Source organism: Megalobrama amblycephala, linkage group LG16, assembly GCF_018812025.1.
Source record: "Megalobrama amblycephala isolate DHTTF-2021 linkage group LG16, ASM1881202v1, whole genome shotgun sequence".
Classification (NCBI taxonomy): Eukaryota; Metazoa; Chordata; class Actinopteri; order Cypriniformes; family Xenocyprididae; genus Megalobrama; species Megalobrama amblycephala.
In genome coordinates this window covers 10,263,905-10,281,850 of record NC_063059.1, presented here as the reverse complement: position 1 = coordinate 10,281,850, position 17,946 = coordinate 10,263,905, and the positions used below count along the sequence as shown (strand labels likewise).

At 37.8% G+C, this 17,946-nt stretch overlaps 1 protein-coding gene across 1 annotated transcript in view; it reads left to right on the top strand.

Moving 5' to 3' along the window:
- nphs1 (NPHS1 adhesion molecule, nephrin) overlaps nt 1-17,946 on the top strand; it is a 115,622-nt gene that overhangs the window by 70,509 nt on the left and 27,167 nt on the right. The window contains 5 exon segments of the mRNA XM_048161845.1: nt 4,389-4,529; nt 4,974-5,111; nt 12,945-13,066; nt 13,661-13,823; nt 15,207-15,363. Of these exon segments, the coding sequence (XP_048017802.1) occupies nt 4,389-4,529; nt 4,974-5,111; nt 12,945-13,066; nt 13,661-13,823; nt 15,207-15,363 (721 nt within the window).

Here is a 17,946-nt window from a genome sequence, read left to right as displayed (position 1 = left end):
GTTTTTTGTGATCAAAATGACTGATTTTGTGGTGGTAATTTCCAGATTTTTTTTTTTTTTTTTTTTTATAATTAGGATACCACATTTACCATACATGACATTAGAACAAACAAAATGCATAAATCTTGTTTATTTTGGTATCATCAATCTTGCGTAATCGCTTTGCCTGGTCCTTGGCACTAATGCAAGATGACAGGTAAGAAAGATTCGCTTTCACACAGACCACATATGCATGCACGACGTCTGTATCCTTGTGAAAATAATGAATTGCAGCTTTAAATAAATCAGGGATTATTCAATTAGATAATATTATATATTTTTGTGATTAAAATGTTTCACAGAATTGCAAAAAACTGGAGGTCTATTAGCTGAAGCATAAAATCGATTTTATGTGTCTGCGGTACAATCCAAAAGATACTTGCGCCAATAACACAAAAGCTGATTGGCTGCAATATATGTTGCATGTTGGTCTCATTTGTAGTCGTAATACAGCGGATTATATTTAGAACAGCAAAGAAAGAACTACAACACCACAGAATAATAAATAAAAAAAAAAATTCTAAAGAGCATTTCAATGAGCATTAGAGCCTTACATGGACGTGGGAAAATTAAGACCTGTTTAAAATTATTTAAGACCTAGAACTCAATGCTTCAGTGAATTTAAGACTTTTTAAAGGTGCCCTCGAATGAAAAATTGAATTTATCTTGGCATAGTCAAATAACAAGAGTTCAGTACATGGAAATGACATACAGTGAGTCTCAAACTCCATTGTTTCCTCCTCCTTATATCTCATTTGTTTAAAAGACCTCCGAAGAACAGGCGAATCTCAACATAACACCGACTGTTATGTAACAGTCGGGGTGTACGCCCCAATATTTGCATATGCCAGCCCATGTTCCCAACATTATGAAAGGCATTAGACAAGGGCAGCCAGTATTAACGTCTGGATCTGCACAGGTGAATCAACAGACTAGGTAAGCAAGCAAGAACAATAGCGAAAAATGGTAGATGGAGCAATAATAAATGACAAGATCCATGATATCATGATATTTTTAGTGATATTTGTAAACTGTCTTTCTAAATGTTTCGTTAGCATGTTGCTAATGTACTGTTAAATGCGGTTAAAGTTACCATCATTTCTTACTGTATTCACGGAGACAAGAGAGCCGTCGCTATTTTCATTTTTATACACTTGCAGTCTGTATAATTCATAAACACAACTTCATTCTTTATAAATCTCTCCAACAGTGTAGCATTAGCCATTAGCCACGGAGCACAGCCTCAAATTCATTCAGAATCAACGTAAACAATATAACAGTATACAATACTCACATAATTTGACGCATGCATGCCACATGCATGACGAACACTTTGTAAAGATCCATTTGAGGGTTATATTAGCTGTGTAAACTTTGTTTATGCACTGTTCAAGGCAAGCGCGAGCTCCGTGGGCGTGGAGCACGAGAATTAAAGAGCCAGTAGCCCTAAATCGGCTCATTTATAATGATGCCCCAAAATAGGCAGTTAAAAAAATGAATTAAAAAAAATCTATGGGGTATTTTGAGCTGAAACTTCACAGACACATTCAGGGGACACCTTAGACTTATATTACATCTTTTTAAAAAATAGTTCTAGGGCACCTTTAAGGCCTAAGACTTTTTAAGACCCCATGGAAATCCTGAATATAATATACATAACTATGTTTTCAGTGGTGTATAAAGACCTTACATAATGAACCCTTATTTATTTATTACCTTAGAATGAGCTTTTTCTATCTACATACACCACGGGTCCTCTTATATTGAAATCGCCACTTTGTGCCGCCATGTTTCTACAGTAGCCCTGAATGGACAAACTGCTCTACAGAGCGCGTTTGCTTGACTGGCTACTCTCTTCTGTCTTAGACAACGACATCTTTGTCCTGTGCCGGTCACTGTAGCTTCTCTATGTGCTTCAAACGGGAGGGGTGTGCGGTGGACTGAGCCATTGGTTGCAATTTGCAACCTCACCACTAGATGCTGCTAAAATTTACACACTGCACCTTTAAATGTGTTTATACTCTGTCCGCTGACTACAGATCAGTAGTATTTAATCAAATTAATTGCATGATATGCAAAAATAATCAATGAAATTGATCATGGCTAATTGCACATATCAGTAGATAATTGATTAAATAATTTGCTGGAGCTGAGTAAAGCATTGAATAGACATTACAAAAAGTGTCTCAGAAGTCAATACTGTACTTGTTATTGAACATAAGCCATTTTATAAGCCATTTTGTCAGCTTCTGTACAATATATTATTGAACATAAGACCAGGATTCTTACTGGCTTATGTAAATTTCAGCACATCACCCCATCTTTATATCTTTCCAGTGGTTGTCCATAAAATTTAGTAGAGTAGAATTCAAAATGTTAACTTTTTTTGTTGTTGTCGAACCAATATATAGTCTTGTACCGGTCTGTCTTGCTGAGTTGGTGTTTCCACACAAATCAGCAAAACCATTCAGATCGGGACATTTAAGATTGATGTCCGAGTCCATCCCTAAAGGTCCAGACTGAAGTACCGCAGGCTGTAACCACCACAGACATTGAGGGGAACAAGTTCCCCCAGTAATTGGAAATGGCCAAATTGTGATGCTAGCTCTGCTGCACTCAATTACACGCCGCACTGTTTGTTGTTAAGATGACAAAAAGTTTTAAATGTTACATTTTTAAACTGGTCTGCCTCAGCACAGCGGTCTAACAGTGCTCGTCACTATCAGAATGATTGAGATGGCCAATCAAATCAACGAAGGCGGGCCTTACTGTTGTAATGAGTGAGAATTCCAACACAATGCTTTAGTTTAAGCAGTGAAAGAATGCTGTAGAAGATTAAATAAATAAATTGTCCCATTATTTATTTATTTAAATTAAAAAAAAAATACATGAAAGGGGATTATTTATTTGTTATCCAATGAATTACTTATTAATTTCTCTTTTTTCCACTAGTGCATTATTTTTTACAGTATTGATAGCCTTAGTTTTAACATTTGTTTGGTTGCTGTAGCTTTCTGGTATGAAGATTGAAGATATACTGTTATTTTACTCTGGCAAGCATTCTGATACACGTTTGAATGAGTCTATTCCTGCTAATGCGTATGGCGAGTATATGGTGGTGTATCTGTGTGTGTGTGTGTGTGTCTTTGTGTCTGCAATGATCATGGTTTGACTTTGATGTTGTTTTGTCTGATCCAGCCAGCCACCTCTTCAAAGCCTGACACGCTTTTTGAGCATGACGGAATGTCACTGTGTATACGTGTGTGTGTGTGTGGGTGTGAGTGTGACTTCTTGACTATTTCAGAACCTGTGATTTGTATATCTGTCTGTAAGAACAGGCCAATAATTATCACTTTGTCTGTTCTATTGTCTTATATTAAGATTATATTTCATCTTTCACTTTCTTAGTGTGTGTTTGAGTATGTTTGTGTGTGTGTCTACTTGTAGATGTAAGCAAATCGTTTGTGTTAAAATCTGCATTTGAATCCTCATTCGCTCTGAAATGACACAATGTACATTAATGAGACAAAGACACAGAAGCCCCCCAGAGAGATCAACAGCACAATAAATCATGCGCTTTATTCACACTCTGCATAACAGACCATCCAGCGGCAGACGTTAGAGAGGAAAACGGCTCGAAATCTGCTGCTTTCTCAAGCATGGTGCAAAATTAACTTTTTGCCACATGTGAATTGAGAAAATGTTACTAGTAATAACTATAAGTCTTTTGAACCTTTCTTCATTACACCATCTGTATCTCCTGGATTTGTTTCACATCAGAACAATAGAATACTGTTCTTGTATTGCAGGTTCAACCATGCAGTATTTTAAAATTGCTAAAAACATTACAAGACAGCTGTCCAGTTATGATTTACTCTCCAACGCAAGTCTCTCTCTCTCTCTCTCTCTCTATATATATATTTACTAGTGGGTGCAGGACACTATAGTTCATTTATGTAAATGAGGATAGCAAAAAAAAGTAAACTGTGACAAACTGTATTAATGAATAAAATGTTCAAGGTGTCTGAATAAATTTTGGTTAGACTGTATATTTTTTACATTTGAATGCAAACCATTTAAAATGATTAAATATTAAATGATATACATGTCAAATTTAAATATTTATAATTTAAGTGTTTAAATAAGTGCAAATAATGGTGTGTTCATGTCAGCACAGAGGAGGTGTTAGTCTGGAATTAGAGTTGCTAATGTTAATTGTGGTTATTTTTTATGTACCATATGGTGTGATTGTCATATGTGTTCATCATCATGTTTATGAATAAGTTGCTTACACGTTAGCGCCTTCAAATGCATGTGATGCATCTGTGTGTCATTTGTGTGTAATTCAGTTCCTCCAGAGTTTTCAGATGACCAAACCGATGAGGTCCAGGTCATTGAGGATGAAACCGCCACGCTTCCTGTCAAAGTCTTGGCCAATCCGGATGAAATCACCTGCGACTGGATTTTTCAGGGCGAGAAGCTTGTGAAAGGTAGTAGACAACACTACATGACACTACGAGCCATGTCACCCTCACAGGACGCTATAAACACTCAAACAGACATAAACACATATTGCCATATGCATTCTGAATAAAACATCGATGAATTCTGGCACTGCACTTTGGCAGATGTGATCTCGTGCTAATGTATGCAGCCTAAATGAGCGTCGCTGTCACTCTGAATGCGTCTCAGCATTTCCGGTCTTCATCTCTGTGTTGAAAGCTTCTCAGCAGTCCTGTGTCAAGGTCCCTGTGGTATTCCTCCAAAGAGGTTTCCCTAGGAGAAGAGTTTTAGTGAATAAGCCAGCTGTTTCAATGTGTATATGTACAGGATTTGAATAGTTGATGTTTTGTATTAGTTTTTTTGTATTGTCGCAGCTTTGTGATTCACCTGTTTTGTGTGGGTTGTGTCGTGTCTCTGTATGTTTGTGACAGAAAGAGATCCTCGTTATCACTTCGACGATTGGACCCTGGAAATCGTGAACGTTTCTCGGCGAGACGGGGGCGATTACATCATAGAGTGTTCCAACGCTGAGGGGAAGAACCGCACAAAACTCAAACTGGATGTACAGTGTGAGGGACTCAAAACTAACCTTGACACCTCATCCTAACTAAGCAAGATTCAACAAGTTATGAAGTTTCTCCTTCCTTGAAGCAAAATGCTATAGGAAACAACAGACAACCAATCAGAATACACAGGGGAGTTTCAAAAGTCTGAGACCACATTTAAAATGTGATTTAACTGGAAATAAGGATTTTGAAAAATCAAGAAACAAGGAAATCATTATTAGGGGCCAAGCACTGAAGGTGCATAGGCACCTATTGTATCCGTTGGCGTTTTTTATTAGTAAAGTAGGACTTGGAACTTGTAAAATTTCACTGTGGTTGAGACTAACTAATGTGATTGAAAATACACACCAAAATGTCAGCTGATTGGAAAGCAAACTTCATATTAGCATGAAAGGTGACATTGAGTCTTAGCTGAAAAACTCTAATGCCACTTGAATTGAAGATGTTAGCATTTAACACAAATACTGAATGTGTATAAATGTTTATTAATCCAATCAGAATGTTCTGTGACAATCTAATTTTAAAGGTTGAAATACTGTCAGTCAGAAATAGTATGATTTTTTTTTCCCCCTCACTATAAATTACCACAAGAAGTTGCACTGCAAAGCCAATCTATGCTGTTCTCAATATTTGTACCACATATTTATTTGCCAATTCAAACCCACACAGATGTACACACACTTGAAAGTGAAACGGAGAGAAAGAGAGGGACGCAGAGATAGAGAGAGAGAGAAAGAAAGAAAGAAAGAGCACTCCCACTTCCTTAATGATTTAATAATAGCACTTCTTCAAATCTAGGCCTGCATGTTCCTGCAAATCCTTCTGCACTAATGGATCTCCACGTCCTCATACAATAGCATCTGACAGTGGTAGATATTCATTATGTATGGGCCATTTGAATAGCTTTCACCAATGGTGCTGTTTTCCATGTAGGCCCCCCTCTTTCTGTCCGTTAGGAACAATGCAGAGGAGGATTGTACACGCCAACACGCCAGAGATTACGCTGGTGGTAATGGCCCACTTGGTTGAGGATATGATCCTCCTGGGGGCAGGGATGGAGATGAGGCAGAAGAACAGCATTGGTGGGGTTTGCCCTAGGGTTTGCTGTACTTGCCAGAGGCAGCCATTTCAGGTCTGCTTTTCTAGGATCTTCAGCACAACTTGCTTCCCAAAGTCGAAGCAGTGATATTTATTTTTTTTAATCATACTTTTATTTTTTATATTTTTAAATTATGGTTATTATATTTATGGTCAAAGCAGTGCTAGTTAATACATATATATATATAAAAGCTAAGCAGGGCTGAGCCTGGTTAGTACCTGGGATGTAAGAAAGACCTCCTGAGAAAACTAGGTTGCTGCAGGAAGAGGTGTTAGTGGACAGGACAGCGGCCCCACTGAAGCTTTTTCAGAGGCTCCTGGGGCATATGGCATCCGCAGTCACAGTAACACTGCTTGGATTGCTTCATATGAGGCCACTTCTGCACTGGCTTCACGGCCGAGCGGTCCAGGCGGTCTACCTGATTTGGGACCTCTTCGGAGCCCCGCAGGTCGACCTGTTTGCCTCTCCAGTTGTTTTACTCCCTGACCGAGGAGACCCTCAGCATGGATGCACTGGCACACAGCTGGCCCCAGGGTCTACGCAAGTATGCTTTTCCCCCAGTGAGCCTTCTTGCACAGACACTGTGCAAAGTCAGGGAGGATGAGGAGGAGGTATTATTAGTTGCGCCGTACTTGCCCAACTGGACCTGCTTCCCAGAACTCATGCTCCTCGCTACAGCCCTTCCCTGGCCCATTCCTCTGAGAAAGGACCTGCTTTCTCAGAGATGGGGCACCTTATGGCACCCACATCCAGACCTCTGGAAACTCCATGTCTGGTCCCTGGACGGGACGCAGAGGTTCTAGGTGACCTATCCCAATCAGTGGTAGACACCATCACTTCCACTAGAGCCCCCTCTACAAGGTGCCTCTATAAATTGAAGTGGAACCTGTTTGTTGAATGGTGCACTTCCCACCTGGAAGACCCCCAAAGATGTCCAGTCAGAGTCGTGCTTTCCTTCCTGCAAGAGTGGTTGGAGCGAAGGCTGTTTCCCTCCACTCTGAAAGTGTATGTTTTCGTAATATCACGATGCCGTTGATGGTAAGTCTCTTGGTAAGCACGACCTGATCGTCAGGTTCCTCAGAGGTGCAAGGAGGTTGAACCCTCCTCGTGCTACATCGGTACCCTCTTGGGACCTGTCTTTGGTGCTCACGGCACTGCAGATACCTCCCTTTAAACCTTTGCAGTCAGCTGAGTTGGAAATTATGTCATTGAAGACAGTTCTCCTGACTGCATTGGCTTTCTTCTAGAGGGTAGGGGACCTGCAAGCATTTTCGGTTGACGAATCATGCATAGAATTCAGGCCGGCCAACATTCATATTGTCCTGAGACCCCGGCCTGGATACGTGCACAAGGTTCCTAACACTTCGGGGACCAGGTAGTTAACCTGCAAGTGCTGCCCTCGGAGGAGGCAGACCCAGCCCTCGCTTTTCTCTGTTCTGTCCGCGCTCTACGGCTATACGTGGACAGAACGCAAAGCTTCAGGTCCTCAGACCAGCTCTTTGTCTGTTACGGAGGCCAGCAGAAGGGAAAGGCTGTCTCTGAGCAGAGGTTAACCCACTGGATAGTGGATGCTATTGTCTTAGCATACCAATCCCAAGACATGCCTTGCCCATTCAGGTTGCAAGAACACTCAACTAGTGTAGCTTCCTCCTGGGTGCTGGCTCAAGGCGCCTCTCTGACAGATATATGTAGCGCTGCGGGCTGGGCGACACCTAACACATTTGCTAGATTCTATAGCCTTCGTATAGAGACGGTACATTCCCATCTACTCACCCCCAGTGGCCAGAAGCATGAAGGACCTGTTCTAAGTATCGGTACACCTCCCTACGGGCAGGATGTGGCTTCCGAAGCGTTCCATTTCCTCAAGGGTACGCTTTCCCAGCGTTATATAGTATGTCACACTAAGTGGGTCTTGCCGAACAGCAGTGACTGAACTTCTTTGCTTACAGCCCTGACTTTCCACTCCAAAAGTTGGGGGTGGACCAGGAGGCTCAAACAGAGCACTGGAAGGGCCAGCGACAGTGGCATTTTGGTAGATATCCCCAATTCATCGATCAGTTCAGGCGTACATCGCACGTGAATGACTGAAATGGAACGTCACGGTTACGGATGTAACCCTCGTTCCCTGAAGGAGGGAATGGAGACGTACATCTTGTCGCCACAGTCGCTGTACCTCCGCTGTACAGCCAAGTCACTAGCTCAGCTCCTCAGTGGAAAAGCAAATATGGGACGCATCTGCTGCGTATTTATACCCGAGATTCAGGACAGAGCAGCAGGATGCAATTATCACATGCCAATGTGCATTGGCTCATTTTCTTGTCTCTCAAAGTGATCCCCAATTCGTTGGTCAGGTCCAACGTATGTCTGCATTCCCTGCTTCAGGGAATGAAGCTTACATACGTAACAGAGACGTTTTATTTTTTGTATTTATGTTATAAATATAAATTTATTTATTCATAGTCAAAAGATGTTTGATCGCATCTTTTTTATTTTTATTTGTTTTTTATGATGATAGATAGATAGATAGATAGATAGATAGATAGATAGATAGATAGATAGATAGATAGATAGATAGATAGATAGATAGATAGATAGATAGATAGATAGATAGATAGATGTTATGAATGTTTTATCATCATATTGTATTCTTCAGGTAAATGTAAGCTGATAAAGTGTGGGAGCGAATAAAATAAAGAATTAGGGATTTAATTAACAGAAACCACAAAAGACAAATAGCTGTTGGTGGTTCAGCTCCATCTGGGGATATTTACACATGAATTAAAAAAGGAACAAATAAAAAGATGGTGGTGGGGACATTTGGGTGATTTACATCATGTAAATTAAGTTATGAAAAGCACAGAATGGGTTTTAGTGAAAACTTATGAGAATCACTGACTTACAGTGTAAAATTAGACCTTATATACAGGTTTTATTGCATGCCATCAAATAATTAGCCATACATTTTGTCCACACTTACTGTACAAACCCCATTGTTGAGATGTAAAATGATTATTTAAAACTAGAGCCTTTATTACTATTTCAAATAAACTGAGTTTATACAGTTAGGTGTGAAACCTTCTCACTAAGTATTCACTTAGTTATTTAATATATGCTGCCTTGTCAAGGATGCATATATTTCTGTTTCTATATTTGATGTTTTTTTTGTTTTGTTTTTTGTTTTTTGTTTTTTTGGAGGTCTGGGAGAGATCCTTTATTGCTAAATGTAATTAATATTGACTAATTAATTCAGCAATTCTTATATTGCGTCACTACAGATTTACAATATGAAGGCCTTACCTGGTCAGTGCAAGCATCTATAAATGTCAGCTATAAAAATAGTTATAGTTTAATGAAATCAGCATCTTTATTTTTTTAATATCTACTTTGCTTCTGCAGACACACTTCTTCATTAATATTCTCTGATCCATTTTAATAATACAGTTATCCTGACAGAGTGTGACAGATACTTTTTGAGGGGGCGTTAATTCTGTAGCCTTTCAAGAGTGTTGTTAATTTGCTTCAGTAAGCATTACCTCTGTTCCAACATATGTGGCCTGTGCTGTAGTGACAGCGACTTGAAGACTGTTTGCAACAAGCCATGTAGGAATACCAAAGGATTTAAAATAAGTGTTTCTGCACTGCACATAATGGGGATGACATCACAATAGACCTTGATTGTAAAGGCTTTTTTTCACACCCTGTGAATAATTCAAACAGGAGGTGCAGAGACACACTGTATCGAGAATTAAACAAAGGCAACTCTAGCATCAACACATCCAAATTTAGAAAATCAAACACCGTAAGTTAACTTTCCAACAAAATCTTTTGTGCTGTTGCTGAAATTGGCTGAAGTGGAAATTGAACTGTCATGGCCCAGACAAAAGGAACGCCACATGAACATACTGCAATTAGCACACGCTGCTATAGGCTGAATACTTAGTGAGATAGATTTTAAGGAAGTATCTTAACCAAATTTTTTTTTTTTTTCATGAGAAGTGTTAATGTTGATGTGTAGCACACCTTATATGGAACACAAGAGAGTAATTCTAGAGAGTAGTTGGAGTAAGTCTATCAATATTTGTATTACTAAATAAAATATGTCAGAATACTCTAGCAATGCTCTGCCAACCACCCAGAACCCTGTCTTGTTATTGTTAACTAAAATGTATATATATATATATATATATATATATATATATATATATATATATATATATATATATATATATATTATCTTTTTTCAAAAGAACAGCATTTATCTGAAATACAAAGCTTCTGTACATTATAACTACCGTTCAAAAGTTTGGGGTCAGTAAGAATTTTTATTTTTATTTTTTTGAAAAGAAATTAAAGAAAGAATACTTTTATTCACAGGATGCATAAATCAATCAAAAGTGGCAGTAAAGACATTTATAATACAAAGATGATTTAGTAAACACTGTTCTTTTGAACTTTCTATTCATCAAATAATCCTGTAAAAAAAACTTGAGCAGCAGATCAGCATATTAGAATATTTCTCAGGATATTGACACTGAAGACTGGATAATATGCTGAAAATTAGCTTTGCATCACAAAATAAATTACTTTGTGAAATATATTCAAATAAAATAAAATAAAAAAGTGTCATATAAAAGTATTATATTATATTATATTATATTATATTTAGGGCTGTCAATCGATTAAAAATTTTAATCTAATTAATTACATACTCTGTGATTAATTAATCTAAATTAATCGCATACATAATTTTTGAGGTGAAAGGATTAAATATTTCAATTCAAATTAATCAATGCAGGGTTTTTCCTGGGTCAAAAATGGTCTTCGGTGGTGACAGACATGGTCATCCACACAAACAGTAAAAAGTGCCCTACCCATGTGATCTGCGAGCCCGATACTGACAATAAAGTACTCGTCACTCTCAGTGTAATTCTTTCTTGCCCTCTTTGCAAAAAAAAAAAAAAAAAGTTATTTTATAGCTTTTAAGTGATTTTATAGCTTTGTAAGAGAAGATGCTTTTTTGCTAAACCTGGGCAGCGTTTCCCAAAAGCATCGTAAGCCTAAGTTGATCGTAGCTCCATTGGTTTCAATGGAGCTACGATCAACTTAAGCTTACGATGCTTTTGGGAAACGCTGCCCTGAAAAGTATTAAAAAGTAGCATTTAGAAGTTATATTAACTAATAATATAATTCTACCATATACAATTGAATGCACCTAGCTAACAACAACTTGCTTTGTTCTGGTTTCTACTCACTCCAGTCTAAATTAACTGATTTTATAGGTAGGCCTAATTTACTACACATTGTCATTTGAAGACTTCAGATGCAAAAGCCTTTAAGTGCCGTCTGAAATTTTCTTCTAAAATAAGCATTTTTATCAAGCTTGTATGTTTATTTTCAGTTGTTTCACTTTAATGGCAATGAAAATGACCTATTAATTGCCATTAAAGTGGAATTACTGAACCTACACATACGAGCTTGATAAAAATGCTTATTTTAGAAGAACATTTCAGACGGCACTTAGAGGCTTTTGCATCTGAAGTCTTCATTTAAATAACCTGAAAATATTGTGGATTATTAAGGCTAATTTTACTAACCACTCTTGCTAAATGGGGTAAGCACACTTATGTTCTCATTTCAGAGTTGTTCGAGTAAATGATTCATTATAGACCGTGTGGACAGATCAGTTGTTGTCATGATTCATTAAAATGAATCTGTTCAAATGAGTCATTAGGTCGCGAATTGGACATTAGCGGACGTTGACGCGTTGTGTGCGAATCGCGACTGTTATTAGGACATCGCAAAAGATTTGTCAACACAGAAAACACTTCACCACTGGATAGGATTTTCTTTTTGTTTCCTGAAAGTGTGGTTTATGTCAGCTGCACGTGCAGGGCGCCTGTCAGAGAAGATGAGGTGACGTTCTTTTGAGCATTATTCACACCCAGCGGTTATTCAGGAAAAACATTCTCCGAATGCGCCTCGTGAAACATGGATTCGGTCTTACGAACTTTTAGCATTGTGTCAGTTGATTTAGATTATTATGTGCTTACTTTGAAGACAGAGAGAACTCGCACGCACGAGGGACGAGCTCTCTGCTCATTCTGTCCGTCAGCGCAGCAGTCATCTCCCTCCTTCATTTTACAGTCGAATGGTGGCTAGAATGGCTCCAGGTTCAAAGGTCAATACGGAATGGATTAATCTGCGTTATTTCTTTTAACGCGTTATTTTTTCTCAGATTAATTAATCGAAATTAACGCGTTATTTTAGCCCTATTATATTATATTATATTATATTATATTATATTATATTATATTATATTATATTATATTATATTATATTATTGTCACATTATTGGTGGCTATAATGAGCACACAATGACAAAGGAGTACAAACAAACAGTCTTTTAATAATAATTCCAAAAGGAAACATGCAGGAGAACAGAATAAATCGACCACATCCAACATAAACGATAGTGGAAAATGAACAGACAAAACTAAGGGTTAAAACAGGGACAGTAATCAAAATGAAGCATGAACAGGTGAAGGAACTAATTAAAAACCAGGGAAACTAACAATGACCTGGAACTCCAGCAAAACGGAGCATTGCAATGACTGAAAATGAAACCAAAACATTTATGTTATATGTCATGTTATGTTATTAACATTGTCACGTTTTTATATTATAAAGTCATATAAAATAAAGTCTTCTGTTTATTGATCATTTGGTTTGGTTTCCAGATTCCCCGACTGTTCATATGAAGTCTGATCCTGTGTCTGTGAACTTGGGAGACACCGCTGACTTACTGTGTGTCGCTGATGCCAACCCCATCACCTCCAGTATGTTTTCGTGGAAGTGGATGGTGAGTGATGTCTTTGTCACTTCTATTTTTTTCTTTCTTCCCCCATTTCTCTTTTGCTTATTCTCATCCTTTCCCGCAATATTGTTCTTTGTTAGCTGAGCCCACTCTCTATCTCTCTTTTTATCACCTCTATTTATCTCTCACATCTCTCCTCTTTGTATTTAACTCTCTCTTTCTCTCTGACTTCTCTTTTCTCGCCATGTGTCACAGCTACTCTGTAACAGAGGTGCTATCTTTCACCCTTCTAACTACGACGATGTCTCACCTTTATGCTTAATACCTCAGGCCCTAAATGGAGAAAAATAGCTTTCATTAAAGCCTCCTTTCCAAAGGCCACATTTCTCAGTGTTAGCCTGCAATTGTGGCCGTTTCCGACCATTTGTGCTTCTATAGTGCCCCATATTCTTAGTCAGTATATGTGATACCTCAAGCCGCCCTCTCTTTCTGTTTGTTTTATGTGTGCATTTGGGGAAAATTGATGTTGGTATGAAGTTGTTGTCTACCTTAGGCTCTTTATAACTTTTTTTAGTTAGTTGTGAGTTTGTGGCTTTTTTACCTGTTCTACAGGTGTATGTGTGTGTGTTTTACATATAGGGTGAAGAGGAAGTAGATGATCTAGGAGAGCAGAGTGAAGATGAAGGCACTGGTTTGTTAACTATATATGAAGTGACCCGTGACCGGGCAGGTTTTTACCAGTGTACAGCAGACAACGGCATAGCACCTCCAGGCAGTGTTGAAGGACAGCTCATCGTACGCTGTGAGTCCCATCAGTCACATCAAGAAGTGTGCTTGTTTAAGATGAAAAAAAAAAAAGAACGTTATTAAACAGAATGTCTAGGCTTTTCTTTTGTGTACCTTAAAAGTGAATGCCTGACTGGAAACTATCAAGCTCTAAAAATTAACAAAAAGAATTAAAAAGTATAATAGAAGTAGTCCATATGACCAGTGGTTATCTCGTCAAGTGAAAACTGGTTTTAATTCGGTTTTGCGAAATGATTAAATATGTTTAAATTAATATAGAAAGTGTTAGAATACTTTTTGCAATTTCTCATCAACTAAAATCAAACTTATTTACATTGACTAAATTTATGTCATTTTAGTTCGAGTAAAATGGATTAAGCATAATGTATATGTAATGATTAAATCTTGACTAAATTTAAAGGATTTATGGTTTTAAAAAACTGTCTAAAACTAACATTGCATATGACTTGTATGCTTGTACTGTATGTTAGTGAAGGCTTCCGGGTTGTATGTCAGAATGCCAACTCATTATTGGCCAGCTCCTGCAGTCAGCATCACACATGTGTCGTGCTGCTCACATGAACAGCATCGGCCCTTAAACCTAATCCTACCCATAACGTATCCCTAAAATCAGAGGGGAAAGATAGGTGAATAACATTGATGTAGAAGCACCTAACCCTAGCTGTAAGCCTAAACTGGACATAAACAGTAAATTTGTCAAGTCCAAGTCAAGTCACCTTTATTTATATAGCGCTTTTTACAATGCAGATTGTGTCAAAGCAGCTTTACATTGATAACTGGTATGGTCGGTTTGTTGAGGAACTGTGGCTACTGGTTGTCGTGTCGATGAGGCCTTCACAAGTGGATGATCTAGTTCGACTCGATCTCTGCTGATACTTCAGGGCTGCGTCCCTCAAATCTGATTGGTTGATTGGAATGTTGTTCCAGGATCAACAAAGATGTTGATCCAGGAACATGTCTTACTTGGCAAAATCACGGTGACCCAACGTAAACAGCGTAGTAGATTGACAGAGGAGAAACGAAATTGAAGTTGAAATATATTCCTTTTTTTGTTGTTTTTGCGCACAAAAAGTGTTCTTGACGCTTCATAACATTAAGGTTGAACCACTGTAGTCACGTTCGACTGTTTTAATGATGTAGATGAAATTACAATTTAATATATATTAAAGTAGAAAATTAAAATTGTTTAAAATTGTAATAATATTTCACAACAGCACTGTTTTGTTTTGTAATTTTATTCAAATAAATGCAGCTTTGATGAGCATAAGAAACTTTTTTCATAAACAAAAAATATCTTACCGACCCCAAATGTTTGAACGGTATATTCAGTTTCTTGTAAATGAGTACTGGTCTTCAAAACACTTCCATGTTCCTGCAGTTGCTCCAGAGCTTCAGAAGGGGCCGCAGTGGAAGAAGGTGGCCAGCCGTGGGGACGGCAGCAACGATGCAAATGTGGTGTGTCAGGCACAAGGCGTTCCTCGTGTGCACTTCAACTGGGCAAAAAATGGATTCCCTTTGGACTTGGGCAACCCCAGGTTGGGTCACTGTTGACATTAGTATTGCTTCATCGAGCATTTGTTGTCAAGACCTGTTGTCTTGGGTTGGCTTATAGGCCATAAACATTGGTTAGGCTCTGGGGCTTAGGCTAGGTTTCTTTGCTCTGGCTCTTCCTTTTTCTGATCTTTCTCTCTTCTCTTTTCTAAAGTCTCTCTCTCTCTTCCTATCTCTCAGGTAACCTTCTACATACAGTACAGTCCAAAAGTTTGGAACCACTAAGATTTTTAATGTTTTTAAAAGAAGTTTCGTCTGCTCACCAAGGCTACATTTATTTAATTAAAAATACAGTAAAAAACAGTAATATTGTGAAATATTATTACAATTTAAAATAACTGTGTACTATTTAAATATATTTGACAAAGTAATTTATTCCTGTGATGCAAAGCTGAATTTTCAGCATTGTTACTCCAGTCTTCAGTGTCACATGATCCTTCAGAAATCATTCTAATATGCTGATTTGCTGCTCAATAAACATTTATGATTATTTTCAATGTTGAAAACAGTTGTGTACTTTTTTTTTCAGGATTCCTTAATGAATAGAAAGTTAAAAAGAACAGCATTTATCTGAAATACAAAGCTTCTGTAGCATTATACACTACCGTTCAAAAGTTTGGGGTCAGTAAGAATTTTTATTTTTATTTTTTTGAAAAGAAATGAAAGAAATGAATACTTTTATTCAGCAAGGATGCATTAAATCAATCAAAAGTGGCAGTAAAGACATGTATAATGTTACAAAAGATTAGATTTCAGATAAACACTGTTCTTTTGAACTTTCTATTCATCAAATAATCCTGAAAAAAATATTGTACACAAATATTTTGTACAATTGTACACATTAAATGTTTCTTGAGCAGCAGATCAGCATATTAGAATGATTTCTGAAGGATCATGTGACACTGAAGACTGGAGTAATGATGCTGAAAATTCAGCTTTGCCATCACAGGAATAAATTACTTTGTGAAATATATTCAAATAGAAAACAGTTATTTTAAATTGTAATAATATTTCACAATATTACTGTTTTTTACTGTATTTTTAATTAAATAAATGTAGCCTTGGTGAGCAGATGAAACTTCTTTTAAAAACATTAAAAATCTTAGTGGTTCCAAATTTTGGACTGTACTGTATATGCTGGGTAGGGCTGGGCGATATATCGCATGCGATTGTCACGCGCATTTCGTCAGTAAAGCCGGTTCCCTGATTACCGCTAAATCGTCATCACCTGCTTTCAAATGGAGCGCCATTTAATAGACAGAGCCGTAATTCACTGACAAGCCACGCAATATCGCGTTCATATCGCAGATGAATCGCCTTCGATAATGAACGCGATATTGCGTAGCTTGTCAGTGATCCACGGTTCTGTCTATTAAATGCCGCTCCATTTGAAAGCAGGTGATGGAGATTTCGCGGCAATCAGGGAACCGGCTTTACTGACGAAATGCGCGTGACAATCGCATGCGCTATATCGCCCAGCCCTAATGCTGGGTACTATTAATAGTATAAGTTTGTATCATCTCATACACTATTTTCTGACTATTTTAAGTGTAACCAACCAGATAATCATTCAACCCTTTCAATTACAAATGATGTGCTAACTAGTTTTGATCCAATATTAACTTTGAAGTGCTACCTATTGCAAGTACAATATTGTCACACTATAGCAATGCTCTCCCACATATTTTGCTATTAATAACTGCGCTTATTTCTGTCGTTGGTATAAGTAGCAGTAGGTGGTAATAGACAAGAAATGTACATTTTTATACCATCTTGCTGATAACGTTTCTTTAATCATTTCAGCAACCCTGCAGCTTGAACCATGTAGGCGACCACCCCTATACTACGTCCTTTCATAAAGTTTAAAAAGACACAAAAGAATGTCTTCTAAAAAGATAACAATAGAGTTTGGGTTAGTTAGCATGTAGAATTATAATTTGCCTAATGTATGATCAGTAGAAGTCAGTGGTGTGTTCTCATTTAAATAGCACTCTCTCTCTCTGTGTGTGTGTGTGTGTGTGTGTGTGTGTGTGTGTGTGTGTGTGTGTGTGTGTGTGTGTGTGTGTGTGTGTGTGTGTGTGTGTGTTTGCTGAGTTCTGCTGAGCATAGAGCCATGATCACATACTTGTATGTGTGTGGAATGTGTAATGACAGTGTTTAAATTTTAATTATGTGCATGTGTTTGTTTCATGTTTGTTTCCTGCATTTTAGAGCTTGTAATGGTGGTGTTTGTTAGTGCTGTCAAAGCCGCACTTCTATTAGTGATATCCTCAATAATAGTCCTCAAACATTGTTTTTAATTCTTCTGTTTTTTTCTGTCTATCTATCTATCTGTCCATCCGTCCGTCCGTCCATTGAAATGTTAATTGAAATGAGAAATGTTTCTTGATCACATTATAATGTGTGTGTGTGTGTGTACTGCATTCATTTGCATACCCATATGTGATTGGCCTTTTCTTTCTAACTATCTATATAGGATTTGTTTTGGGGGGGGTTTTTTTGGCTGCCTTGCAGAACTTTAATTTCCTTCAGGAAATGCAAAACAGTTTTGATTGTGCTTTAATATT